The sequence below is a fragment of the Phragmites australis genome, chromosome 14 (assembly GCF_958298935.1).
Source record: "Phragmites australis chromosome 14, lpPhrAust1.1, whole genome shotgun sequence".
Taxonomy (NCBI): domain Eukaryota; kingdom Viridiplantae; phylum Streptophyta; class Magnoliopsida; order Poales; family Poaceae; genus Phragmites; species Phragmites australis.
This window is the reverse complement of record NC_084934.1, coordinates 20462378-20486727: the sequence shown is the minus strand read 5'-3', so window position 1 is coordinate 20486727 and position 24350 is coordinate 20462378. Positions and strand designations below refer to the sequence as shown.

General features: G+C 40.5%; 1 protein-coding gene across 3 annotated transcripts; it reads right to left on the bottom strand.

The window, feature by feature from the left end:
- On the bottom strand, window positions 1-10789 carry LOC133890820 (uncharacterized). 3 transcript variants are annotated; one of them, XM_062331396.1, is made up of 9 exons: window positions 10075-10789; window positions 9927-9987; window positions 9757-9823; window positions 9616-9661; window positions 9422-9520; window positions 3982-4050; window positions 2922-3894; window positions 2222-2355; window positions 1-2117 (listed from the first exon to the last, which is right to left on the bottom strand). In XM_062331396.1, the coding sequence occupies exons 1-9, from the start codon at window positions 10573-10575 to the stop codon at window positions 582-584; spliced, it is 3486 nt and encodes a 1161-aa protein (XP_062187380.1). In that variant the 5' UTR covers window positions 10576-10789; the 3' UTR covers window positions 1-581. The 3 variants fall into 3 exon arrangements, with proteins under 3 accessions (XP_062187380.1, XP_062187381.1, XP_062187379.1); XM_062331397.1 differs by having other exon boundaries at window positions 10135-10789; XM_062331395.1 differs by having other exon boundaries at window positions 9927-10789.
- Window positions 10790-24350: the final 13561 nt, after the last annotated feature.

Sequence of the window (24350 nt, the reverse complement as noted above, 5' to 3'; positions counted from 1 at the left end):
AAAAAGAAGCAACTTCATTCAGAAGAGGTAAAGGCCACTGGCCACTGCTCTACTCTAACAATCTATTCAATGCTGAGCCATTTACATCCAACATACATTGTGATATGGGCATTACACAGGTTGACCACGGAACCTACGCTACTGAATGAACCATATGTCCTAAATTCTGGTGCCAAAATTTCCACCGAAGAAAGCTGTAGTGTGGTCAGAGGAGAGCCCCAAGTATCTGGATCATGGACATGCTAGTATGCTACCTACAAATATGCCACCAAAGCATTTCTCCAAATGCTAGATTCTGAGCTCCGGTCAAAATGACCCCAATAGACGGCATGATTTAATTCCAAGCAGTGTTCATCCATCCATTCTCTGATATCTTTGTACAGCGGAGGGATGGTTTGATGAGTCGCAACATGCCATTTGACATGTGAATTCCCATCCCTGTCATTGTTGCTGGGCCATATAATGGATGTCCCAATGCTGTTTTCGCGCTGTTTGGTGTCTGAGCTCCGCATGTCTTTGCATGCTTTAGTGTTTCTGACATACAACCTAGTGGTCGCATGTACACATTGTCTGTTTCCAGCTCATAACTGCAACGCAAGGTCTGGCTGTTGTGCTTCCAAATTGATGCCAGATGACTGTCGAGCTGACGGTGAACCTGGAGATGGGAACCCAATGTTCAAGTCTGGGCGGAGTACATCCTTGCTAGGTTTCTGTTGCATGTGGGGAACCAGTCCTTGCCATTGTGGTTGGCCCTGTGATCTCGAGAAATCTGTCTGGACCAACTGGGGAAATATCACCAATCCCTTGTTTTGAGCCGGGCTTTCTCTAACTACCTGAACAGGTTGCCTAAAGAACTGAGGAACAGCACTCATTTTAGCATCATCAGAAGGATGGGCGTTTGCAAACGGCATCTTCCAACCAGAATTACTGTCAATGGCTGGTTTGTTCTCTGAAGGACCAAATGAGATCCAAGATTGAACTGCTGGAGCAGATGGAATGCTCTGGTTCTCCCTAACAGCTGCTGGAAATGCTGAGAAAATATTCTGGGGAGCATCAAGACCTCTATTTGGTATATTTGCCTGGCCAGGTATTGCAGTTGATCCCACTGATTTTACATGGTCATTGATATTCTTTTGCCCATTCACATTCATGGCAAAATTTGCAGCATTTACTACTTGATTTTTAGAGATGAATCCAACACTGGTGGATGGTCTGCTTTTGTTGGATGTTCCAACCTTTCCATCACCAGGTCGTCCACGGTACACCCACGTCGCTTCATTTCTGGGCTGTGGTACAGTTGCTTCTTGTGTCTGGAAGAAGGGTTTAGGCAGCCCGTTTGAGGAAGGCATATCATGCCCACCAGAAGAAGCACCTTTCACACACTCAAGCCGCTGTGGTGCTGTTTCAATTGGGATACTGATTTTCGGTGAGTCAATTTTTCCCATCTGCTGAGTTCTAATTGATTCTGGTGGTTGGAAAAATGGTCTAGGCTGGCCAGCCATTTTGTCCAAGGCAGGCACATCAAGCACACCAGAAGAAGCTCGTTTTGAAAATTCAGACTTCTGTGATTGCATTTCAAGAGCGCGGAAACTGGAGGATGAGTTGCCTTTTCTCATTTTGTCATTTGTTGTTCTTTTGGTCTTTGCAACTTTACCAGACACTCTGTGATTCTCATGCGGTGATAATGTGTCAGTGCTCCTGTGTTGGGGCTCAGCAGTAACTCCAAATAATCTTGGTTTAAATTCTGGACTCTCAAGTGGCCCAGGCACTCCAACTACATTATTGCTAGTGGTTATCCGGTTAAGTAGACTCAAACTCATATCCTTTGAATTATTACTTTCAGTTGGTCGAAGCCTTTCATTATCTCTAGGCAGAGAAGCATTCCTTCGCATGTTTGCCTCAGAGCTCTTCAGATATCTAGATTGATCGTTCACAACAAGAATAGACGGTAATGGAGGCTCATATTCTCCAACCCAACCACGACCATACTTTACTTCAGCAGGTAATGCTTGCCGAATGCGCTCAGAAGCAATTCTCCAGCCTTGAGCGCCAAGCGAACCAGCAAAACAAGCCAGACTTCTTGCATATGCATATGAGTGCTCAGCCTGAAGTCCAACCTGCAAGGCACATTTAACCAGATGAGCTAACCTAAAGAAAGAAAATCGGTCCAATAAGTACAGATAACTTAGGATTTGATTTAGCCACAGATGCATCAACATACATTAATGAGCTCTTTTGGTTCTGCAGAGAAAACGTCAAAAATTGGGTCAGATTCCAATGAAGGCTGTTCTTCAGATGTATCATAAGTTTTCCGTCTAGTCTCATCTACCACAATTGATTTGTAGCTAGGCTTAGCTGAAAAATGAAAAAAAAATGCCATTAGAGTTCAACAAAGCGAAGCTGATATGAGCATTAAGTTCTACATCAGTAATCAACTGAAATATTGAATGACCGATGTCATTCCACCATATGCAACTCGATTAAAGCTTTACACATTCAGTTATCTTGATAATAACGACGTGCCTTAAGGACCAACCTACCAATTCTAATAAAATGACCTGAATAGGCCACAGGAACCCCGTAAGTGAAAACAAACATCAAATATGTCTATATATGTTATGTAAGGATCACAACCTTTCTGGATGTCTAGTTTCCTATTTTGATGGGCACATCAGTATATCGCATTAATCCATATCATCATCTTGCTAATTGATCCATTGTAGCGACTTCGGTATACCAAATTCTACTTTAAAATTGCAATACATGGTCACTAATGCACAGTATAGCAAATAGGTCTTAAACTTTTTTGAGGGAAAATAGGTCTCAAACTTTTTTGAGGGAAAATAGGTCTTAAACTAATGGATCGCTCAGTAGAGGAGCTGATTCAGTGGAGACGACCAGAAAACAAATAAATACAGTACCCGAAATATCATCAGTCTTCTCAGATCTGATCTCATCTAGTGGAGAGCTGATATCTTTGTCCAGAAACCCATTGGCTACAGTACAACCTGCAGGTTCATTAGTGTTGTCCTGTGACATGATTAAGCCATTAGAGCCATCTCCTGCAGAAGCAATGGTTGCGGCGGAGACATCTGAACCGAGGGCATCTTGGCTGTTCATACGAACTGGCTTCTTAACAGCCTCTTTGTTGCATGAGTAACCTACTTCATCTTGCCCATCTCTACATCTAGGTTTCTTATATGACTCCTCACGGTAATGACCCAGGTCCTCTCTGTCTCTACTAACAGGCTTCTCAGCTACCCTTTTTGTGGATAAGAAGCCTGCATCTTCAACATTCGTGCAAATGGGATTCTCAACTGGATCTTTGCCAGAGGAGAAGTCTGGATCTTCTCTATTTCTGCAAATTGGCTTCCTATTGTGTTTTTTCTGGGATGAGAAGTCACCTTTTGAACTCTGGGAAGTGAGCTTCTTGACTTGCTGTTTGTGGACAGAGGAGCTTTCATCATTTTCTGATTTTCTGGAAATGACTTTCCTGACTTGCTCTTTGCCAAATAAGGAGCTCCGATCATCCTCCAAATTTTTGGAGATCAGTTTCTTATCATCCTCTGAATTTCTGGAGATGGGTTTCTTAACTCGCTCTTTGTGGAATATGGAACTTTCATTCTGTGAATTCATGAACATGGGTTTCTTAACTTGATCTTTGAAGCTTATATCATCTTCCGAATTTTTTGAATTGGGTCTCTTAAATTGCTCTTTTCGGGATAGGAAGCCTAGATCATCATCCGAATACCTCAAAACAGGCTTCTTAATCGGTTCTCTGTTGCAAGAGTTTGGCCTAACTTTATGTTCACTCTTTATCTGGTTTTCTGTAGGTATGCCCTCATCCCTCAGTTCCTGAAACTTCTTTCTCGCCAGCTCTTGTATGGAATGGGCCTACACGAACAAGCATAGCATGAAATGATCGATGCCGATAGCCAAATCATGGTATTGTAAGTGCACAAACTTTGACTTTTTGTATACCTGTCTGAAGTAAATTGTATCAGGTGCATTGTACTGCATCGCGTTGCTGCAAATCAAGAAGATGTCATCCTGCAATTTAAAAAATCATGTCACATAATCGTTGGGTGCACTTGTGCTAATCATTTGGTAGACATATCAAGTACTTGACCTTCCCAAAAAGGAGAAAGAAAATAAGAAATTGACCCAGAAGTGTTTTGCCTTTTCAAGACAAATTTGTAAATAGAACATCCGGTCCCATTCATTCAGTTGTGTTTTTAGAGCTTCATCCTTAGGCTGTGTTTGTTTGCTGCTTCTGAAACTGCTTCTGCTACTGGCAGAAGCCAGAAGCCAGAAGCCAGAACAAACGAGGTTCTGGAGAAGTGACTTCTGGAGAAGCCAGAAGCCTGTTTCTGAGAAAAATGAACTAAAGCTGAGAAGCTCGCTGAGATGTGCTTCTCTGAGAAGCTATGTGCTGAGAAGCCAAAAATTTATTGTAGAAGCCAACAATCTATTTCCAAAAGCAGCTTTTCAGAAAAGCCAAAAGCACTGCTTTTCAGAGAAGCTCAAAAGCAGAAGCTCAAACAAACACGGCCTTAGTCATTTGACACCTCTACATAGATCCCATATGAAGAGTTAAGCTATGGTCATAGTTTGATAATCAGCAACCACACCATTCTGTGCTGGTTAGAGGCCACACCCAGACTGCACCAGGGTAGACAAGCAAGGACGGATTGCTGGAACGAAGTTGAATACTTGAATGCGGTTGCACTTGGTTTTACTGATGCTTACAGATAGTAGAGAAAAGCCGAAATGTAATGGCGATATCCTCACAGCACTAGAGCCTTCTCCACCAGACCACCACACATAACCAATGTAAACTGACAGTAGTTTTCTGACAGTAGGCTTATCAATTAACTGTACAGTAGAAACTTGAGCTTGGAAACATTTAGAGGAAAACATGCAGGCCAACTAATTATGAACATTTCTCCTTGAGTCTGTCCGTTTCAGTTCAAAAGACATAGCACTAGCTTTTCCTCCCTTTTCTCATGACTATTCAATGTAAAGTCTAAACATGGCATTTTTGCAACAATGTTGCAGAAAATGCAAACACTTGCTGAAAAAATTCCATGTTTTAGTTTTCGCACAAAGCAGGACAACATGTGCCTTTTTTGCTACCCAATTCCAGGTTGCCTTATTCGCACAAGTGTTTGTTCCGTATCATTTAACACCATGAACAGGCTGCAAGGGGGAACGAGAGGCCTGGCAGCAACCAGCTTGGTAGAGCTGACATACTAGATTTTGTAAGATTAAAAAGAGTCCACATAGCAACTATTATAGCACATTCAACTCTGATGTTGTCTCTAGGAATCCAAATCTATTTTAAATAATGAATCCACTATTCGCTAAGTTAGGGCTGAAAAATCAGCTACTAAACTAAACACAACCAGTAACCAGCACTCTAATTTGTCAACCATATTATGGCAAGCAGGAATGAGGAATCCTAGTGCACAAATATATAATAGCATGGCACTATGGTTAAACTAAAATAAGACCACAGGAAATTAGAAACAAGAACATAAGTTAACAGGGTAGGAACGAGCCAATCTGCAGCACATTGAATTCCATAACACACCAACCTTATCCTTGGGGAGTAGCTTTCAGTATAACAAGCTAACTAACAAATTACCTTCTAGAATTTCCGGCCAACAGATCAGTTCAACTTGGCTCAGTCTACATTCAACACAAGGCGCTGTTATCCGGATATAATGGTCAAGTTAGACTTACTCAATGTCAACGAACTGCTTTGAGCTATTCTCGAAGTGTTTCAGCTTCCTTTGTATATCCTTTACTAGGACTCACAATAGTATAGCATCCTGGCTCTACGCTGTACGATGATGTTTTGGCAGCCTTTATTTGGAGTGGAGCAAATAGAAAAGTAAAAAAAAGAGAAAAGAAATAAAAAAGAAAAAACAGAGATAAGAAAAGGGAGAGCCTCGGCCGGCCTGGTTTGCTCCCGTCCCTTCTCCTTTCTCGGTCTGGCCCACCTCCCCTCCTCTTCCCAGCCGAGCAGCCCTGGGTCTCCTTCCTCCTCCAATCCCCTTTCTCCTTCATGGCCGCCGCCGCCACATCTCGCCCTCTGACCCATGGACTTCGTGCCCCCCTCCCCCTCTATCTCCAAGGGTGGCACAATCATGAGAGAGTATCTCTATCTGACTTGATCCCGACTTTATCTCTAAGCAATTCGGTTCGAATCAGGAGTTCAGCCACCGCAATCTGAGGGAATCCCAACCGAATCATGGCCTTATCTTGTAGCCAGGGCTCGAGCCGCCGCCTATATATGGTCCAGGGTGTCGCTGTGTCGAGGGGAGATAATTTTGGAGATCAAGGCGAAGCCCTGTCGCATTCGCACCGCACCAACGTCGAGATCTTGTTGCCGCCTTCAATTGAGCCGCCACGATTAATGGAGAGGTTCACCGACCAGTGCTCCGCCGTCGCTATCACCCTCGGTGGTCAGTCCCGGCCCTGATCTCCCCTCCTTCCTCTTTTCGCGTGTCAGTTGGATGATGTTGCGGCCCTTCGTCGTCGTCGGCCCAACTCGACCACTTCCTACCGTGAGTAGTAAAGTCAAGGGGCCGACCGTCTTTGGCAACCCGCTTTCATTGTGTGCTCGCGTTTGTGCCCGACCTTCGCATCGTGCTCGCTTTGTGTTCGTGCCTGGCCACATCGCTGTTGAGTCACGCGTGTTGCCACCGTCATGCCGCCGTTATGCTGGCGCGGCGTGTGTGCCCGCCTGTTGTTGTGCTGACACTACAGATGCTTCTGCTAGCGCCAGTCGATGATGCTCTTTGAGGCTCGCCGCTTGTCATCGTGCCGCATGCGTTGGCATCGTTCTATCCCTGTGACTAAGGCCCACTGCTCGTTAGCGTTGCGCTCGTCGTGGTGCCGCTTGTCGTCCGGCCAGTGATGCCGCCGCTAGCTGCTCTACCGCTCGTTGTTGTGGTGCTACTCATCTTCTAGCCGGTGATACTGACCCGTCGCTTGCTGACTTTCTTGTTGTGCTGTCGCGTGGGTATTCCTTCTTAGCCACCCTCTGTACTGAGACCATTCATTGGCCCTCTCATGCCATCCTCGTCACCGGTCATGCGCCTGGTCGTGCTGTTGTTCCCCAGCTGCGTTGTTGCTCCTGCGCATGCACCTGAGGTATGGCTTCCCCTCTGCCGCCAACCCCATTGGCCATCGTGTCGCGTTGAGGTCGCTCGCACGATGTGCGCGTGTGCTTGTCTTGTGATGCCTGAGCTGCCGCTATCGGTGATGAGCTCTGTTGAGGCCTAGCTAATGTGTCACCGATTTGTCCCTGACCTAATTCCAGTTTGTTTGCCCGCATACTGCTGTTAGTTTGGTGTGTTGGTTATACTCCTTTGGCCCTGAACATCCGATGGCTATTGTCCCTTTTCTGTCACGAACATACCGGTTCTCTACATGGCCTTTGCCGTCGTGCTGGTGGCCATCGAGATTGCCGCTGATGTTCTAGTCCTTGTGCTGACCTGATCACCACCGTTGTAGCACTGGTGCGCCGACTGATCATCGCCCAGGCTACCGTGCATGCTTGGTGCTGTGACTGTTGAGGTCTTATTGTCAGGTGATGGTGTTCCAGCTATGTTGTTCCATCTACTTGTGTCCGTTTTGATGCTCGACGCAGTGGTGGGTTTCCCTGATGCGGTGTTCTTCTACATCTATTGCCGTATGCTTCATAGTATTGTGAGGGTGCTCTTCTGTTGCCGGATACTGCTCTCACTGATGGCTATGCTCTGCTATTGGATGGCCCTGTTGCCGTTCCTTGGTGCCTGTCGCCGTAAGCTCCCTACTACTGAGCTTTGGCCAATGCCCCCCTAATGCGGCCTGTTGTTCTCTTGGTATCCTATTGCCGGCCTTATTCTCTTGTTGCTTATGATGGTTACCTTGGGAGGTTACTTGTGTCTTTGCCTCCCTGTTATTTATTAGCAATGACGGATGATCTATTTGTGGTCTTTGTGGCTCACTGTATTCTGGCCGGCTAATGATGTTCAGTGAGGCTTGATGATGTTGTTGCCTTCAGTTATGATTATAATGATGCCCTCCCCTCGGATGGGTTGATGACGGATATGTTGCATGTTGCCTCGGGTTTGACCGATGAAGTTTACACTGAGGTCAAGATGACTAGTGAGCTAAACACGGTGCCGGACTCCTGGTCGTAGCCAAGCTGCTGCACCGGTTGAAGCTACGTGTTGTCATGTGCTCCTAGTTCATCTCTGTCGCCTTTGCTTTGCTAAGGTCGATGATATGAGACCGATGATGCCCCAAGTTGCCTACAGTCGATGATGCAACACTGAGACCGATAATTTATTCACTAACACTATCACGTTGCTATTGTCTTGTGTTTCTTGTTTACAGCCTTGCATACTCAGAGACGACCTCGAGAAGACGACCACTAGCGCAGCCTAATCGGAGGTAGCCCAAGGAGACGAGCGTAATTATCCAGAGAGCTTCGCGAAGCCCCGGGAACTAAAAAGATGCAATTGCCGGATGATTGATTGAGTTAGTCAGAGATGTGTGTGTGTGTGTGTGTGGAGTAACACGTTGTAATGAGAGGAACTTGTACTTTATTCATTCAATAATGAATTAATAAGATCAATGTTTCCGTTACATCGTTCTCCTTTACTTGTATACGTTACGTATAATGGCATGCCCCGCAGTTTATTAATTTCAAGTTCTACATTACTTCGATGCAAGTTTCACGTGCGTGAAACATACGCAACAATATCAAATAAGAGATGCTTAGGGCCTTAGTCCAATGGAGCCGGTATATATAGCCTGGGTTCATTCACAGTAGCAGACAATGGTGACCATACACTTGCTGCTATGACTAGAAATCATTGATATTGGAATATTATTGCTACAATGCACATATATTTGAACCAACATAAAAAACCTTACAACCAATGAATGTTAAAAGCCTATTCTCACAAAGGCAACTTTTACAGGGTAGATGAGTACAGGTCAATACAACCATTTGCATGAGGTGGCATTTGGTCTACCAACAAACAGAGTATGTACAAATTTTAGTACACGAACAGACAAAGCGAGGGGCTATCTACCTTCCTCATGCGCAGATATTGTTGTGAAAGGCAAGTTTCAAACAGGTGATGAATTGGAGAAGTCTTAACTACTTTTCTGCATTTGTCAGGCTGCATGACAAACCTGATACTCTAAAGCAAGACTAACATACCACAGGTTACTTGCCACGTTGGAAGATCGTTATGGATGGAATTCGCTCACAGACAAAATTGGAATGAACTGAAAAGCGCCACTCTCCTCAAATACATCATCCGTTAAAGGAAAAAACAGCAAATGGCAATACGACATTCGCGATTCCCTTTCTACTTCGCTAGCTAAACATACGACAAAAAACTAGTAGTCTGACCTCAAATTGCTCGAATGAGCGATATGCGTTTCTGGCAAGCTTCCTCCTGACGGTACCGAAGTCCATTGGGTGCTCAATCACATCATGGTAGTCAGGCAACTGCACCAATAAAAAATCACAGCATCAACACTCAATAAGTTCCCTTAATACATTGGCAACTCAAACAAGCATGGCAAACAAATAAAGGCTCTCACCTCCTCCAGATCCACTGGCTCCGCAAACACTCCGTATGTATCCTTCCTGCAGAATCAAATAGTAGCCAAAAGAAAGAGCTCATCAAATCTTAAAGCAACAAATCCCATTTCGCATTGGCGTCAAAGATGTCAAACACGCACTTCTGCAGCTTGTCGAGAATCATATCCAGCGCCTTCCGGTCCGGCAGCGGCGTCGTCCTCGCGGTCCCTAAATCCAGCACGAAAAAAAAATCAAATTTTTCACTGAAAAAGGCGCTCAAAATCACAACATCGAACGAACAGAGGTCGAACAAACAGGAATCAAATCGAACCTGGCACCGGCAGCCGCTTCGTCCGCGGCGCGCTCGCGGCGTCGCTCCTCCCGCCGCCAACCTGCAAGAAGAGCAGATCTAGCGTTAGCAACCAGCTGCGCGGTGAAGCGAAGGCAACGCTGGCGACTAATCCGGCGGCATGTCCCACTTCGCGATGGCGAGATCTGTCGCCGCGTTGCTCGATCCGGCGTTTCTTTGGCGGCTTGACCTGCTCCTCGTCGCCGCTGCCGCCCTCGCCCACCAGCTCCTCCCCGTCGGAGTCGTCCGAGTACGAGGGGGGAGGTGGGGCCCGGCGGTGGTTCTGGTCCGGGGGGAGCTGGGAGAGCTTGACGACGAGCTTGAGCTTACGCCGGCGGCGGTCGGAGGCAGAGGAGCCGCCGCCGCCGCCAGAGTCGGAGCTGGATGGCTCCGGCGACGTCCTCCGCTGACGGGGACGGGAAGGCGACGAGGAGGGCGAGGAGGGGAAGGGGAAGAAGTCGTCGACAAGAGGGCGGGTGGAGGCGGCGGCGGCGCGGCGTGGGCGGAGCGAGCGGCGGGGCGGCGGCGACGGCGAGCGGCGTCTGTGTTGGTGGTGGTGGAGCAGCATCTGGGAACCGCCGCCCCTCCGGCGCACGGACTGGTGCCTCTCCGGCGACGGCGACCGCGGCATGGCTGCTGCCGTCCGCGTCTTGGCCTCCTTGGGGTTTGGTTTGCTTGGATTCTCTCTCTTGCTCGCCTTTCTTTTTTTTTCTTACGGCTGCTTTTGTTTGTTTAATTCCTATCGCTTGCGTCTGTGCCTCTCCATCTCTCTCCTCCCCCCACCCCCTCTGTCTATCTCTCTCTTCCCCACACACTCTCTCCTAGGCTCCTAGCGACTTGCACCAACCACTACGGCTATTAGTCTACTTTTGCTGCTCTCACTCTCACTCTCTCTCTCCCCACTGGAGGACGATGGGCTCGGTCCATGGATGGTGAAATGATTGCCGACTAGTACAGTTGAATTGAATTAGCGTGCTCCTCCGTCAATAAATCGAACTTGCACCGTAACTTCGGTTGATGGAGTATTATTAATCATCTTTAATAAGAAAAGGTTTTAAGAATGTATAAATCTGCTAGTAAACAATGGATATACTCTTCAATGCTCAAAATAACTCGATTTTTTCCTGCTCCGTTAAAAGCTAACATGATGAGAATGGCTCTACAGCACTGAGCTTGCACACTAATTCACTCGTCTTTTGGACTTGGAAATTATAAACCACATCTATGAAAAGGTTTTTGTGAACCATAAGTGTGCAGCTTAAATTTTGAATGTGCTCTTAAATTTCAAAATAGAGAGCATGTGTTTTTTCGAATATTGGAGATGGTTGGTCTCCTTTTAGGCTTTTAACCATAATACTTGTGTCGAATGTATGCAAGCGACCTTTGTTAGCTAGAAAAAAAATAAGGGTATTCAGATGCATTTGAAAGAAATACCTACTAGAAAAAATGGTGTGATCATTAGTGTAATGAAATTGTTTAGGGTCAAATGTGTTAAAACAATTCATTTGTGCATGCTCCCTCTAAATTATAATATGTATTGTGTTAGTTTCATGCAAATATTCAAAGAAGTGTTTTATAGCTAGAGTTAAACAATTTATATGCATGTAGCTCATCACATATTTTACACTTGAAAAATATTAGTGACATTTAAGAATATAATGTTTTGGGAAACCATAGATGTGTAGCTTCAAATTTTCAATGTGCTCTTAAGATCCAAAATGGAGAGGAAATGTTCTTTTAAAATGGTGAGGATGGAGGTTGTTCTCGTTTTAGGCCTATTTTGTAGAGCTTCAAATTCTAGCTCCACCTCAAATTTGAAGCTTGGAGATTTCAAATCCTAGCTCCACCTCAAATATGAAGCTTGTAGATTAAGTCTCTATTTTTAGTGTAAAGTGAAAATAATATGACCCATCTAAAACACCCCAATATACTCATAACTCTAGCTCTACAAAATCCTAAGTTATGGATCTAGCTCTAAAAATCCTTAAATCGAAACTTTGTCAAACAGGTCCTTAATCTTTTAGTTATTTTTTTAATGACAAAGTAGATATTTTAATTAGCCAAATTCATGGAATTCACCTTTACCAACTAGGAAAATCATATAGCATTTTGAAAATAAATGCTTATGTTGCAGCCATTATTGTAATAAACCATTCCAGGGCTAAACATTTGAGTCATCCGCTTGCCGCCAGAGGCCCGGGCCGGAGATCTGAAAGGGCTTCTTGGGTTTTAGTCCATGGGCCAGGTCTACTTAGGTGTTGGATCGAGTCGCTTTCACACTTTCTCTCTCCTGTTATTTTCTCTCTCTGTGTGCTTTCGATCTTTTCTGACAGCACGACAATCTCTGGTCCGTTTTATATTCGATATAAATCCATCCCGTCTTTGCCGGGGTCCAGTTTTTCCTTTCCCACATGGCCTGCTAGGCGCACGCGCTTTACTTAGACCACGAAATTTTCTTGGTTTCCTCTGATTCTACATTGCCTTGTTTAATCACTTCTCGACTAGTGATCACATGATGTCGGTGTTCAAATCCAAGCACAGTTCCAAGGCACATCAATTTTTACGCACATGCCAAATTTAATAGGCAATGTTTTACACTAAATTTCGACAATCGGAACATTGGTCAGTTGTCTAAGTACTCTCTTTGATTCATAATGTATGTCCTTTTATGATTCCTAACAGTCAGTTTTTTAACTTCGACCATCACTCATATTAACAATGTAGTATACATGTCACTAGATTTATCGTGAAAAATATTTTTACGATATTTAATTGTTCCTGTATGAAGTGGCGCATTCTCCTATAAATTATTGATTATTTTATAGACTATATCAATATCATAAACGTCGAACCTTTTGAATCGAAGAAAGTACTTACGTAATAAAACGTAGACAACTGGATAAACTTTAAACTGCTAATAATACAAGTCATCAGTGAAACTGCAACAGAACCCATGGCCTTTCCTTGACACGCGGTGAATGATCGGTCAGGAGCTCAGGATTCATCAGGCTGGAAAGAGTTCACTTACCCTGGAGCCGGCGGAGGCTAATCATTGGCTCCGGTGACTTGCAGTACCACCTGTAGGTTTCACGTGTGATTTACTGTTGTTTCAGAGAGCTAGAGCTGTTTGTAACTTTTTTTTAACAAGAGTATAACAAGTACGCACGTGATATACTGACTCTACGTTCACGTACACATCCGCGTGAGCTGTTTGTTGCTTGTTGGCCTCCAAACACACCGTCGTCGTCTGAAGCCCGGACGTGTCAGCGGCGGGGCCGGCGCACCACCTGTCAGGATGGCCATTGGGTGGTGGCCGGCCGGCCGGTGTTGCTTGCACTGTCGCAACAGGCCATGGCCACAGGCGTGCAGCTCCTTTGTCCGAGCTGGTTGTTGTTGGGCAAAGGGGTTCAGATGATCAGATCTAAACCATCCCGGTAAATCTTGGGGTTTGTTTGTGTGCTGGTTGTTGGATTGGTCGGGCAGTTTTTCTAGGGTTTGGTTTAAATCTACCTTGGGTTTTAAGTTTGGATCACCATTTCATCTGCCACACACAGCTATTCTTACACATTTGGAAAGATATCTTCCTTGTTCAAATATCTCCTTCCGAATAACCTTTTTGGAATTTTTTTGGCAACTTATGATGCAGAGTGTGAATACATAGGCTGCTAGCAAGAAAAAAAATTGTATATGCACATCTTTTCCTAATGTTTTTTCATATACTATATTATATAATGTTGTAAGCCACTGCTGAACTATAGGGTGCAAAGTTGACCATTTTGTTTCTTAAAGGGATTAATTCCTTTTACAAAAGATATCAACTTTTTTTCAAAACTTCGTTAAAGAAATCTTGGCCCACTCTTTTTTATACCAATTGGGGTCATAGATGACTGAAAAAAGAAAGAAATCAATTTAGGTCTCTGAACTCGTTACTAGGGAGTAACTTGGATAATTAGAACTAAGGAATTCCTCAAGAATAAAAATTCAGATACATACTTTGTTAGTGTAACTTAGGATACTTCATCTCCAATCCATTAAAGCACCATATATAGAAAATATAATCAAGATAATTTCCCTAGAACTGTTAAGATTGTTCAAATAACAACAACTAACCGTAAGAGTGACCTTTCTTTCCATTTCTAGGGTGAAAGCCAAATACTGAGAGCTTAGCTTTCCCGTTCCTTCCTTTTATATGTCTCCCCGTTTCCCCTTCTCTCTATCTCTCTCACTCTCAGAGTTCCCACCCCTGTCTACCCCTCTTGTTTCCCTTAATTTCTCTCCGTCTCTCCCACTCTCCATCTCCTTATGCTCCCACTCTCGAGTTCCCATATTTCGTCATGGTGGAGTGTCACTTGAGCCAGCCTCTCCCCTTATCGGATTATGTCTCCCTATTGTTGAAGCTTGCCTCACTGTCACAGTGCGGCTCAAGGAGCTCCGTGTGGAAGTTGGAGCTTCACCGTGCTACATGAGTGGCAAACTAAGGTGTCAGTGGCACACACAGGATCATCGCCCTCCATGTGCCAGACGATACCCTAACCCTAGTTTCCCTTTATTAAACTTTTTCTAGAGTCTTCGATCAAAAATTTTTTAATTGTAACTTGTGATTTGAATTTGTTTTGTCAAATTAAACCAATTTATTTAATTTTTTTCAACTTGAATTTTTTTATTTTTGAACTTCTTTGACTTGGAATTTTTTTAGTTGATCTTTTTTTTTCAAGTTGATTATTTGACACTTTTTTTTAGTTTCAAGTTGATTTCAAACACTTTTTCCGTTTCAAGTTGATTTGAAACTTTATTGACTATAAGAAAGGAAACACTCCAAACATCTCAATCTAGAAAAAGGAAACACGGTTTCCCCATGAGCTCCTTTGCTCGAGTGCATGAGCGTGTTTTAGTTGCCCCATCCCTCCCTCAATAATGTGTGAATCCACTCACTAGAGTCTGATGTTTGCAACAAGTTTATGATATAACATGCATTTGGGGGCATGAACATTGTTTTTTAAGAAGCGGGGATGAGCCCCTGATTTTGATTAGCAAAACCAAAACATTTAAAGGTCTGAATCAATAGAAAAGAAAAAGAAAAAAACCTACTGAACGATAACCGCTCCACCGAAGCAGCCCGCATACTAGGAAACTTGCTATCTGAAAGTGAAACATATCGATGAGGAGTTACATCAAAATATCATATTGAAGTTTAAGAGTGCTTTCCAACTTGATTACACCTAGCGTAACCAGTAGCTCAGGAACGTCTTGTGTTTTTCTCCTTCGATGAAGCAGCTTAGAATAAACTTTTCTTGCCTGCCTGATTAGGTTGTTAGTGCCTTCTGCGCACCATTTCATCTGTCTTGTACCTTCACTATCTCGCACCATGCTTTGGATCCTTGTTCCACCTTCACACAACACTTCTTGCTTCTCCAATTTGTACAACAGTGCCCAATTATGAATCCAATGACAAACTGAGTAGATTATACTAGTTAGAATGGCGCGCTTAGATCTGCCCGTTTCAAACAAATATTTGTACTGGATTTAGTAATGATTAGAAGATAATAAATCGAAGAGTATTATTTGGGCAAAAAGCATTGATAAATAGCTGAGTTCATTGTTCTTATTCTGCATAGTTGTTTAGGCAACATAGTAACATGAATATGATATAATATTTACAACCATGAAGGGTTATCACATAGTTGGTGTAGAAATAAGCTAGAGATTAGTTTGCTTAGACACAATAGATACATGCTGATGTAATAGTGTATATTTATAATTATGAAAAGTTAGTAGGCGGTTCTAAAAAAACTAAACGGTAGAACATTATGTTCAAACACGGTTGATCCATTCTGATTGTTTCCCCAAAACACTTGATTCTTGAAAAGAATGTAATAGGGAGTTGGAGTTGCTTTTTTTTGTTTCTAATCTTGAAAAAAAGTGTTCTCACACGATTTATGTACATTATAATTACCTTGCAGTGCAGTTTTCTCAATAGACTTTAGCCTTTGCACAATTGTCTCTTTGTTTGTGCCTTTTTGCTGTGGGGTGTCTGAAAAATAACCATAGGCATAAGTTGTTCAGTAAACTATTGTAGTTTGATAAGAGCTAAAATATATTTACTGTGACTACAATCTTGCCTGGTAAGATTTTTAGGATCTGAAGCGACTTCATTTTCTTCTTCAAGAGAACGTTTCGTTGATTCTCTAGTATTACCAGTTGAAGCCTGATGAGTGCAAGTTAGTTTAGTAAGTAGGTCTATTTGGCAAAGGTATATAAATTAAATATAGAGAAGTGGTTATCAAGATATTTGTGGGGGTTTCTTTTGATTTTGATATATTATTGTCGTCTTTCGTTTTACGATCATCTTATAGCTGTTAATAAAAAATGAGTACATTGATTTGTGAACATAATAAGTATGAAAATGATGTAGTGTTACCTGTAGCACGTTAGGCGGCGTCGATGTGCTTGTTCCAGGTAGAGTAGCACCTGTAGGTTGGTACATATCCATGAATTCTTTGTATCAGTGCACTATCACATTTCTATGGGTCTTTTTTCGTGTAGCTTATGTTTATTTTATAAGGTGGATTGTTGGTTGTATGGACGTCGTAAACCATTTTTTATGGAACCTTGGTTAGCTGTTGTTATATTATGAGATCACTGAACCAGCCCACTAACATAAAAAATTTTTTAGAATGAAGGATATGCTTAAATCTAAGCCCCAAAATATACTTGGTGTACTATGTTGGGATTACTAGCTTATGCTTATGTTGATGATAAGACAAAGGTTAAAGGCTTGTGTTGCCCAGTTACACCTTTACCTGCAGCTTATCACTAGATAAGTTGCGTTTCAGCCAAAAGGTAGCACTTGAAGGAAGTTTTCTAGGAAAATGCCTAGATAAGCTTCTGTCTTTTTGCTAGGAAGTTAAAACAACAAATACATAGGTCTTGTGGCTTCTCTACATTAGTGGGCATGATTCTAAATATGGATAAGTTTACCAAAGTACAACAACGGCTAGTTTACAATTATACAAAAGATCAGCTATTTAGGCTCCCATAATATCACAAATAGAATAGTATTAAACAATATCTACATTTGCTTTGATAAACTGTGGTCTCATGCTTATTTGTAGGGATGGGCAAGGAGCTAGTATGTACTGAGAGTAACACATGAATACTTTTCCCCATAAGATGAGGCTAAAGGAAAAAAAATACCTAGAGTCTTAGGAGGAACTAAGTCACCAAGAACCACTAGGCCTGCCACATTTAGTATAGATTTTATTTGAAATGATATGTTATCTCTTAGCATAGGTGAAAAGGAGACACTGATCTTTAGTGTATATTTGTGGCCATATAATCGTTTGATTTCTATAGGCACAAATTCTGGATTTATTGTAGCAGCTGCTGCCAGTGTTAGTGCTCGGACACCTGTCAGCTCTTCACCAACATTACCAAAAAAAAAAGACCGATTCAATACTTTTTGGGTCATCTTTAGATAAGCTTGCTAGGTCTACTGCAATGACAGCAAGACAATACTTGTTCAAGTTGGAAATATCTTTGTTACCTTTTTGAAATAAGAAGAAATATATTTTATTGCAAGGAAAAGGAAAAAGGAATTGTATTGTACTTATACATTGGTTCAGCAGCTGTTCCAGTGCATTTTGGGCATCAATGAGCATCACCCTCTTGGAGAACTTTTTTATGGCACGATGTACAACCAAGATACCACCATAGCTAATCTGATTTGATGTTCTTGATTGCAACATCAATCTGATATATGTTGCCCTGAATAGAGTATGATCTAAAATTAGCGCTAGATATTGCATAGGGGGGACTGGTAGTTGAATGTGTGTTATTAAATTTGTCAAAAGATAGATTAGTGTACATATATCTTGTGTTGATTTATTTCATCTATGAGCTCATTGACCGTAGTAGGTATGATTTTTGTAGTTTGACTGGTGTACCTAACCATGATACTTCATGGGGCATTGTTTTGAACCTGTGTAATGATACATAAAGAAAATGGAGTTAGTAAGAAGATCAAACTAGTTTGATATATTAAGTTAGATGAAGTAGTAACTTAGTTTTTCTGGACTGTAGTGAATATAATTTAAGAAGTCGAACAAATTTTTCATTGATGTAAGCTGTAAGGAATGGGAAAATGAAAAACCCTTAATCACATAAACATACATAGCAGAGAGGGAAATATGTGTTGAAATCAATTTTTTGAAACATTCCAAACAAAATTATACGATGATATTTAAAGGATAGAAAGTTCCATAAAAAAATGAGTCTGTGATGAAGCAATGTGAACTTATTCAATGTGCAAGGAAATAGTCTCGATGCACTATTAGTTACAATAACAGAAAAGTGAAATCATTTTGATACCATTGGCATAATATTTGTCTAGAGGGAAAGAGCAAAAAGATAATTGTTTACTTGTCCTGCAGTGCTATTGCTTCAGGAATAATGGGGTTGATATGCCATTGACATGTGATGCTTCCTTGTATCTTGAGTTGACTTGTGAAAAATAAACATTGTAGATTTTTTTAGTTTTGTACATATATACATATACATAATATGTGTGTATTACTAGTAAGTGGTCAAGCTAAAATGAGATATATGTAGTTATCATCACGTGATTTGCAATTGATTCCAAGAAGTAAAACAATGACTTGGTTCTTTTACTTAGATCAATAATTTGTTCAGCTGGAAATTCGGCTGCTTGTTGCCCCCAAAGAACAACTTCAATGGTTTCCTTAATTGGTTTTCATAAGAGATATAATCAAGAAATAATCTCCATTTTTGGGATGCATATAAGAATTATCAGTATTGAGCCGAGTTCCATTACACAATCCTATTGATTGATCAATATTTCGCAAGAGGACCACAGGAACACCAATTTTCAAGACTAATGCGTGTTGCAGAAAATTGTTCAGTGATATGGAGTTTAGAAACTCTGGTGGATATAATATTGGAAAATTATTCGGTTGCTTCTACTTTCTTCTGGAACTTTCTCTAGCATTTTATCATTGATTTGATCAATAGTTGTGTTCAAAGGACACACAATGGCTCTTTTACTAAGATATTGAGCATAATTGTAGCTAGCTGGAAAGTGGTCATAAACAGCATCTATTATTGCTTCAACATTGTTGTTATTAGTTTGCAATAAAAGATCAGAAGACAGTTCTATCCATTTTTCATCGTTAATTTCAATACCATCATGTGCTGGAATTTTTCCTTCTCCAACATCTAGAACCCATTGTGCGAAATTAGCCATTTGTTTTTTTTTTTCAGCAGCATCTAAATTTGGATTTTGCAGACACATGTTAATAGTGAGATTAAATACCGAGAAATGATGCCATAGTGGAGAACTAATTAAAGAAGCAGCAATAGCATCAATAGATGATGCACTGTTTACTACGCGTAATGCTTGTTTGAAATCTTCTCCTAGTAAAATATTCATACCACCGAATGGCTTGGATTTATTATCAGGATTTTCAATGGAGAGTATATCTCTTAAGCTTCGGTCCAGTGCTTCAAAATAGAATCTATGAGTCATTGGGGCTTCGTTCCATAATATTAATACAGTTTTGTTGAGGAGTTTCGATAGATTTGTGCCTCAACGAATATTATAGATACTTGTCTCATTTATATCAGGTGAAATTTGGAATCTTGAATGTGTTGTTCTACCGCCAGATAATAACAAAGTAGCAACACCACATGAAGCTACAACCAATACAATATTACCTTGGGATCGAAGTTTGGAGATAATGATGTTCCACATAAATGTTTTCCCAGTCCCTCCAAAACCTGCTACAAATACATGGTTTAGTAGTTGTTTATTTACTTGCATATGTGCAATTGAACAAATCTCATTGGACACATTTGAAAAGGGGATAAAAAACAAATACTTGATACAAAATAAAGGAAAGTAGTGTTGCTTTCGAAATTAGCTATGACTGTATTAAAGATATTTTTTTGTTGGCTGTTCAGGGCTTGGTACATATTATCTACTTCTCATTGAAGGGAGCGGAGCTCCTATCATAAGAGAGTTCATCAATGAGCAATCTGTTCCTAGATGAATTGCTTGCTATGTCTATTGGAACTGAGAGATTGTACATTGATAAAGATAATCCCGTTCTTGGCAAACTTTGAGTCTAGTTCTTGTAGCAGCAATATCTTTAGTTGTTCACTAGGTATTTTATAGGAATTCTTATTGAGTGATTTACAAAGTTGGTATATGATATCATCAGCCATGTGCTGCCAATATCTATCGAATAAAAGTTGTATGTCACTGACACCACAATATACAACAATTGCCATGAATAGACGCCTTAGTTGATAAGCTATAGCCCAAATGGTTGTTTCTTCGAATAAAGTGAACCATTCACTATCTTCTCCAATTAGACCATGGGCCTTGCATGCTTCATGGAATGTAGGATATGTTATATTCTGATAAGTGCGATATCTCATAGCATGTAGCACCACATACGACCATAAGTAGCATTCATAGATAAAAGGTTTCATCGGTATAAATCATAGTCTGCCTATTTTAGGTGTCTTTACACCTCTTTTGGTCCATGTTTTTGTATCTGGATGCCATGTCCATTTTGTTGGAAAATCATAGTAGGTTAAATCTCTTGTATTAGGATTTTGTTGATTAGTAACATACCATTATGTGAGCATTATTTTCTGGGAATGAGGATCATCTATTACATCTTGCAAATCTTCTTCTTCATGACATGTAACAATATTCATCCCAGGCAAATGAACATAGATGCGTTCAATAGCATGAGTCTTACCATGTATTTCAAATTCGAAAAGTGTCTAGAATGCTTCACAGGTTGATAAGTATCTAGATTTGATGTACTCAGCAATTTCATCTACTCCATCATTATTCTCTGGTTGATCTGTGTCTCCATATGAAGAATCATTTGACGATGAGCTAATTAAAGAAACTTTAGCACAATCCGGTCCTTTCATCACATACTTGAATAAATATTTCATCAAGTTAGTATTGTTACATGCTTCAACATTGATATGAGCTTGGTGTTTTTTCAGTAGAGTCATATTATAAGGAACTACCCAACGATTGTCCAGTTCGATTCCATTCTTGATGACAGTTCTGCCATCATTACGATGGCGATATATTGGGAAACCATCTTGGTCAATATATGTCTCTTTACAAAACGATTTTGGGTACCTTTTACTGCATACTCCATTTTTCATACATGGACAATTTGGATTATATATTCCACATGGTCCATGGAACATAAATTCCTTGACCAAATAAAAACCCAATGAATATATTTCTTTGTTGGGGATTTCAGCACAAACAAATGAGTCAATAGAAGCAGGTGAAGACTCAAATCTCTCATGAGCTAACCATGATAAGATATGTGAATGAAGGAGGCCATGTTTTTGGAACTCATTAGTGTGAATGACTACGATTAAAAAATATCGTATTAAAGTTCATTAGAAATATCATATATTCTTATATTAGGGGGCAGAAATATGCATGAATACAATAGAAGTCATGCTTATATATAATAATGGGAAGGATATGGATTACCTCTTAGAGCTGGCCCAAAAATAGAACCTCCTCTGATATCATCTAGCATCTCATGCAGTTTTAGATGGAAGACCCAAACAATAATATCATTTCAGTCACGAGGTTTCTGACCTCGTTCATATTTGATGGCTTCTACTATCTCAGGCTAATTACTATTGCAAGTATATGTGATGAAAAGTTGAGGTGTTTCGTAAACACGACAAATAGCCATACAATCATGGTAATTTTGCACTAAATATCTTCTAGAACCAATAAAACTTAAAGGTAATGTTCGCTTTACACCTACATATCTTCCTATTAATGCACCTCTATTCATAGCTTCTGTAATGCCTTTGTATGTTTCAGTTCTTAATTTAGATTGATGGAAAAAATGAAATCTTAATCGTTCACTCTCAATGCAAGAATATCCATTAACAAAAGCTTGGTCAGATAAACGTCTATAACATATGTAAGGACTAGGTTCATTTTTTCAGTAGTAGCATAGTAGCAAAACTATTCAAGCATACTAACTTCTAGTCTACCAGTCAATCGTTGATCATTGATTTCTTTGTATGTGATGCCCAAATGGAAGCTTGGTTTACTATACGGAAATAAAAGAGGATACTGAAGAGCCATAAGTGCTAGATGAATATGCTAAATATGTTTGAATTCACCACTATGACATTCAAAACTGATATCATATTCACTAGCTCCAGAATAAGAATTACCAACTATTAAAGTTGCTAACTCAGATGCAATTGGTAAACTATATCTATCACCATGAGATGCAGTGGTTCCAATCAATTTAATTGAAATATTTGGAGCATTTGGTGGCAATAAATGATCCCTAGCCATTCTGAATTGCTTAACCAAGGGGTTGCATGCATCTAACATTTTTATGATGTCCGCTACTATTGATGGGTTTAAATCTCCTAAAGAAATGTCTTGCTTAAAAATGTTTAGTCTGTTAGAGACTTCATTATCAGTGTCATATATATAAAGCTGTGCATATTGAGGTCGATGACCAGGTTCAGATAGCAAAGATCTTATACGGTGGTGAACAACTCCATTGATACGAAATACATATGGGCAATCCCCTGTGTTAATGTTGTGATATACATAAACTCCCATAGAAATAAAAGCAAACAAAGAATTATACTGCCTTATATGATGCATGAGTTTTTTTTGCTTCGTGGTCCTCCATCAAAACGAATCAGTTCTTGAAGTACATCGGGTCTAGGCTGAAAAGATAGTAATGACACTTTCCCCCATGACAACACATATTATAGACAATTCTTTTGTGTACATATGAACTGAGATAATCTACGCGTTCTTGAAACCATAATATAGCACTGCATTTATCACAAATATAATTTGGGCCTCCGTAATATGATCGTTCCTTGCATGTTTCTAGAATAAAAAAAAACGTGTTAAAGGAAGTTTATAAAACAAAACAAATATATTTGTATGCCATTAGGGGGGAGGGGAAGCATATAGAATCAAGAATAGAGAGCTTTATAACTTTGGTGATCTTTTAGAAAAGATATAAATTCTTTCTGTGACTCGAACTTGTCTTCCAGGGAAATTAAAGACGCATCAGCCACTAAGAATATAAAGGTGAAAATAAGTTAACTCATTGTAAAGAATCTAGTTTAATTACTAACGATACAAACATATTCTGTTATGTTTTTCTTATACACTTGATTTTGAATAATATTAATTGAACCCTGGCGTGCGAGTGCTTTGTAACGATTAATGTGTCTTCTCTTAGCACGATTCTATGCAGTGACGCATGATGGAACTATAGGGCAAAAGTGGTCTCCTACACCAAGTGAAACATATTTGTTTATTTATACTGAAAAAATCTGGAGGGTTAAGAAATGCAATGAATTTATAGAGATATATGAAGAGCTCACTTCTTACTGATGATACACATTGTTGACTTGATTCCACAATTGAGATTGATATTGGTGGTATAGGTGGCTCTATAACATATAGAAGTAGCAAGTGAATATGGAAATGAATAATAGTAAAGAAAATAAAATTTAGGATAGCATGTGTGTATGGTTTATGTTATAGACTTACCAATGCCAGGGCATATTGTAGCAAGACTGTTGTCACTTTACTCTTATTCTTTTTTTAAAAAAAAAATTAGCCCAATAAATGGTGGAGCAAGTTTTTTTTCTTTTTGTAGGGAAAAATTGATATCGGAAATCAGTAGTATTAATGACATTTGCTATATTAATCAAGTGCAATCTAATTATGGGCAAATACTTCAGGATGTGGTTTTTTCCTGTACTGTTCCATTTTTTTTAATTTGCCGACATAACTATTCTTTTATAATGAAGCAAGTTTTGCTTGTCATCATGCAGGCACAGTTTTGGAAATATTGTTAAGCAACAATGGAAATCGTACCTATATTAGATATATCAGGAATATCGGTCGAAGGTGAAACAGATCGTTGACGCACAAGGCGGTGCGTGAGAGATATACGTGTTGGCGGCATGCATGTAGCTAATGGACATGGAACATAAGCGAACATGTTATGGGCAATAACATGTTACAGAATAATACAATCATTATGCAATATCGGTAATAACATGTTACAGAATAATGCAATTGTTATGCAATGCCCCGTTGATTAAAGATTCTAATGCTAAGGAGAAGATCAAAGAAGCAGCAATGGTATAAGGAGCCCGGGGGAGGGGGAGTTGTCGAGCCATTATGGCAGAGGAAAGTATGGTGCATATTATAGTAATTAATCCTAAATACTAAAAGTAGAGAATTACCTTAGTGATTCAAATTTTGGAACCTCGTAGCGCTGTTTGTCATGCCTCACTTCTATTGATTTCCTGCACAGAATTAAAGTCAGA

Excerpts from the sequence above, each read along its gene's own strand:
- LOC133890820 (XM_062331395.1), bottom strand. The coding sequence starts at position 10,575 with ATGCCGCGGTCGCCGTCGCCGGAGAGGCACCAGTCCGTGCGCCGGAGG. Across the intron at positions 4,051-9,421 it reads GCTCATTCGAGCAATTTGAG|GATGACATCTTCTTGATTTG; the intron begins GTCAGACTACTA and ends TTTAAATTGCAG. Across the intron at positions 2,118-2,221 it reads AACCAAAAGAGCTCATTAAT|GTTGGACTTCAGGCTGAGCA; the intron begins GTATGTTGATGC and ends TGTGCCTTGCAG.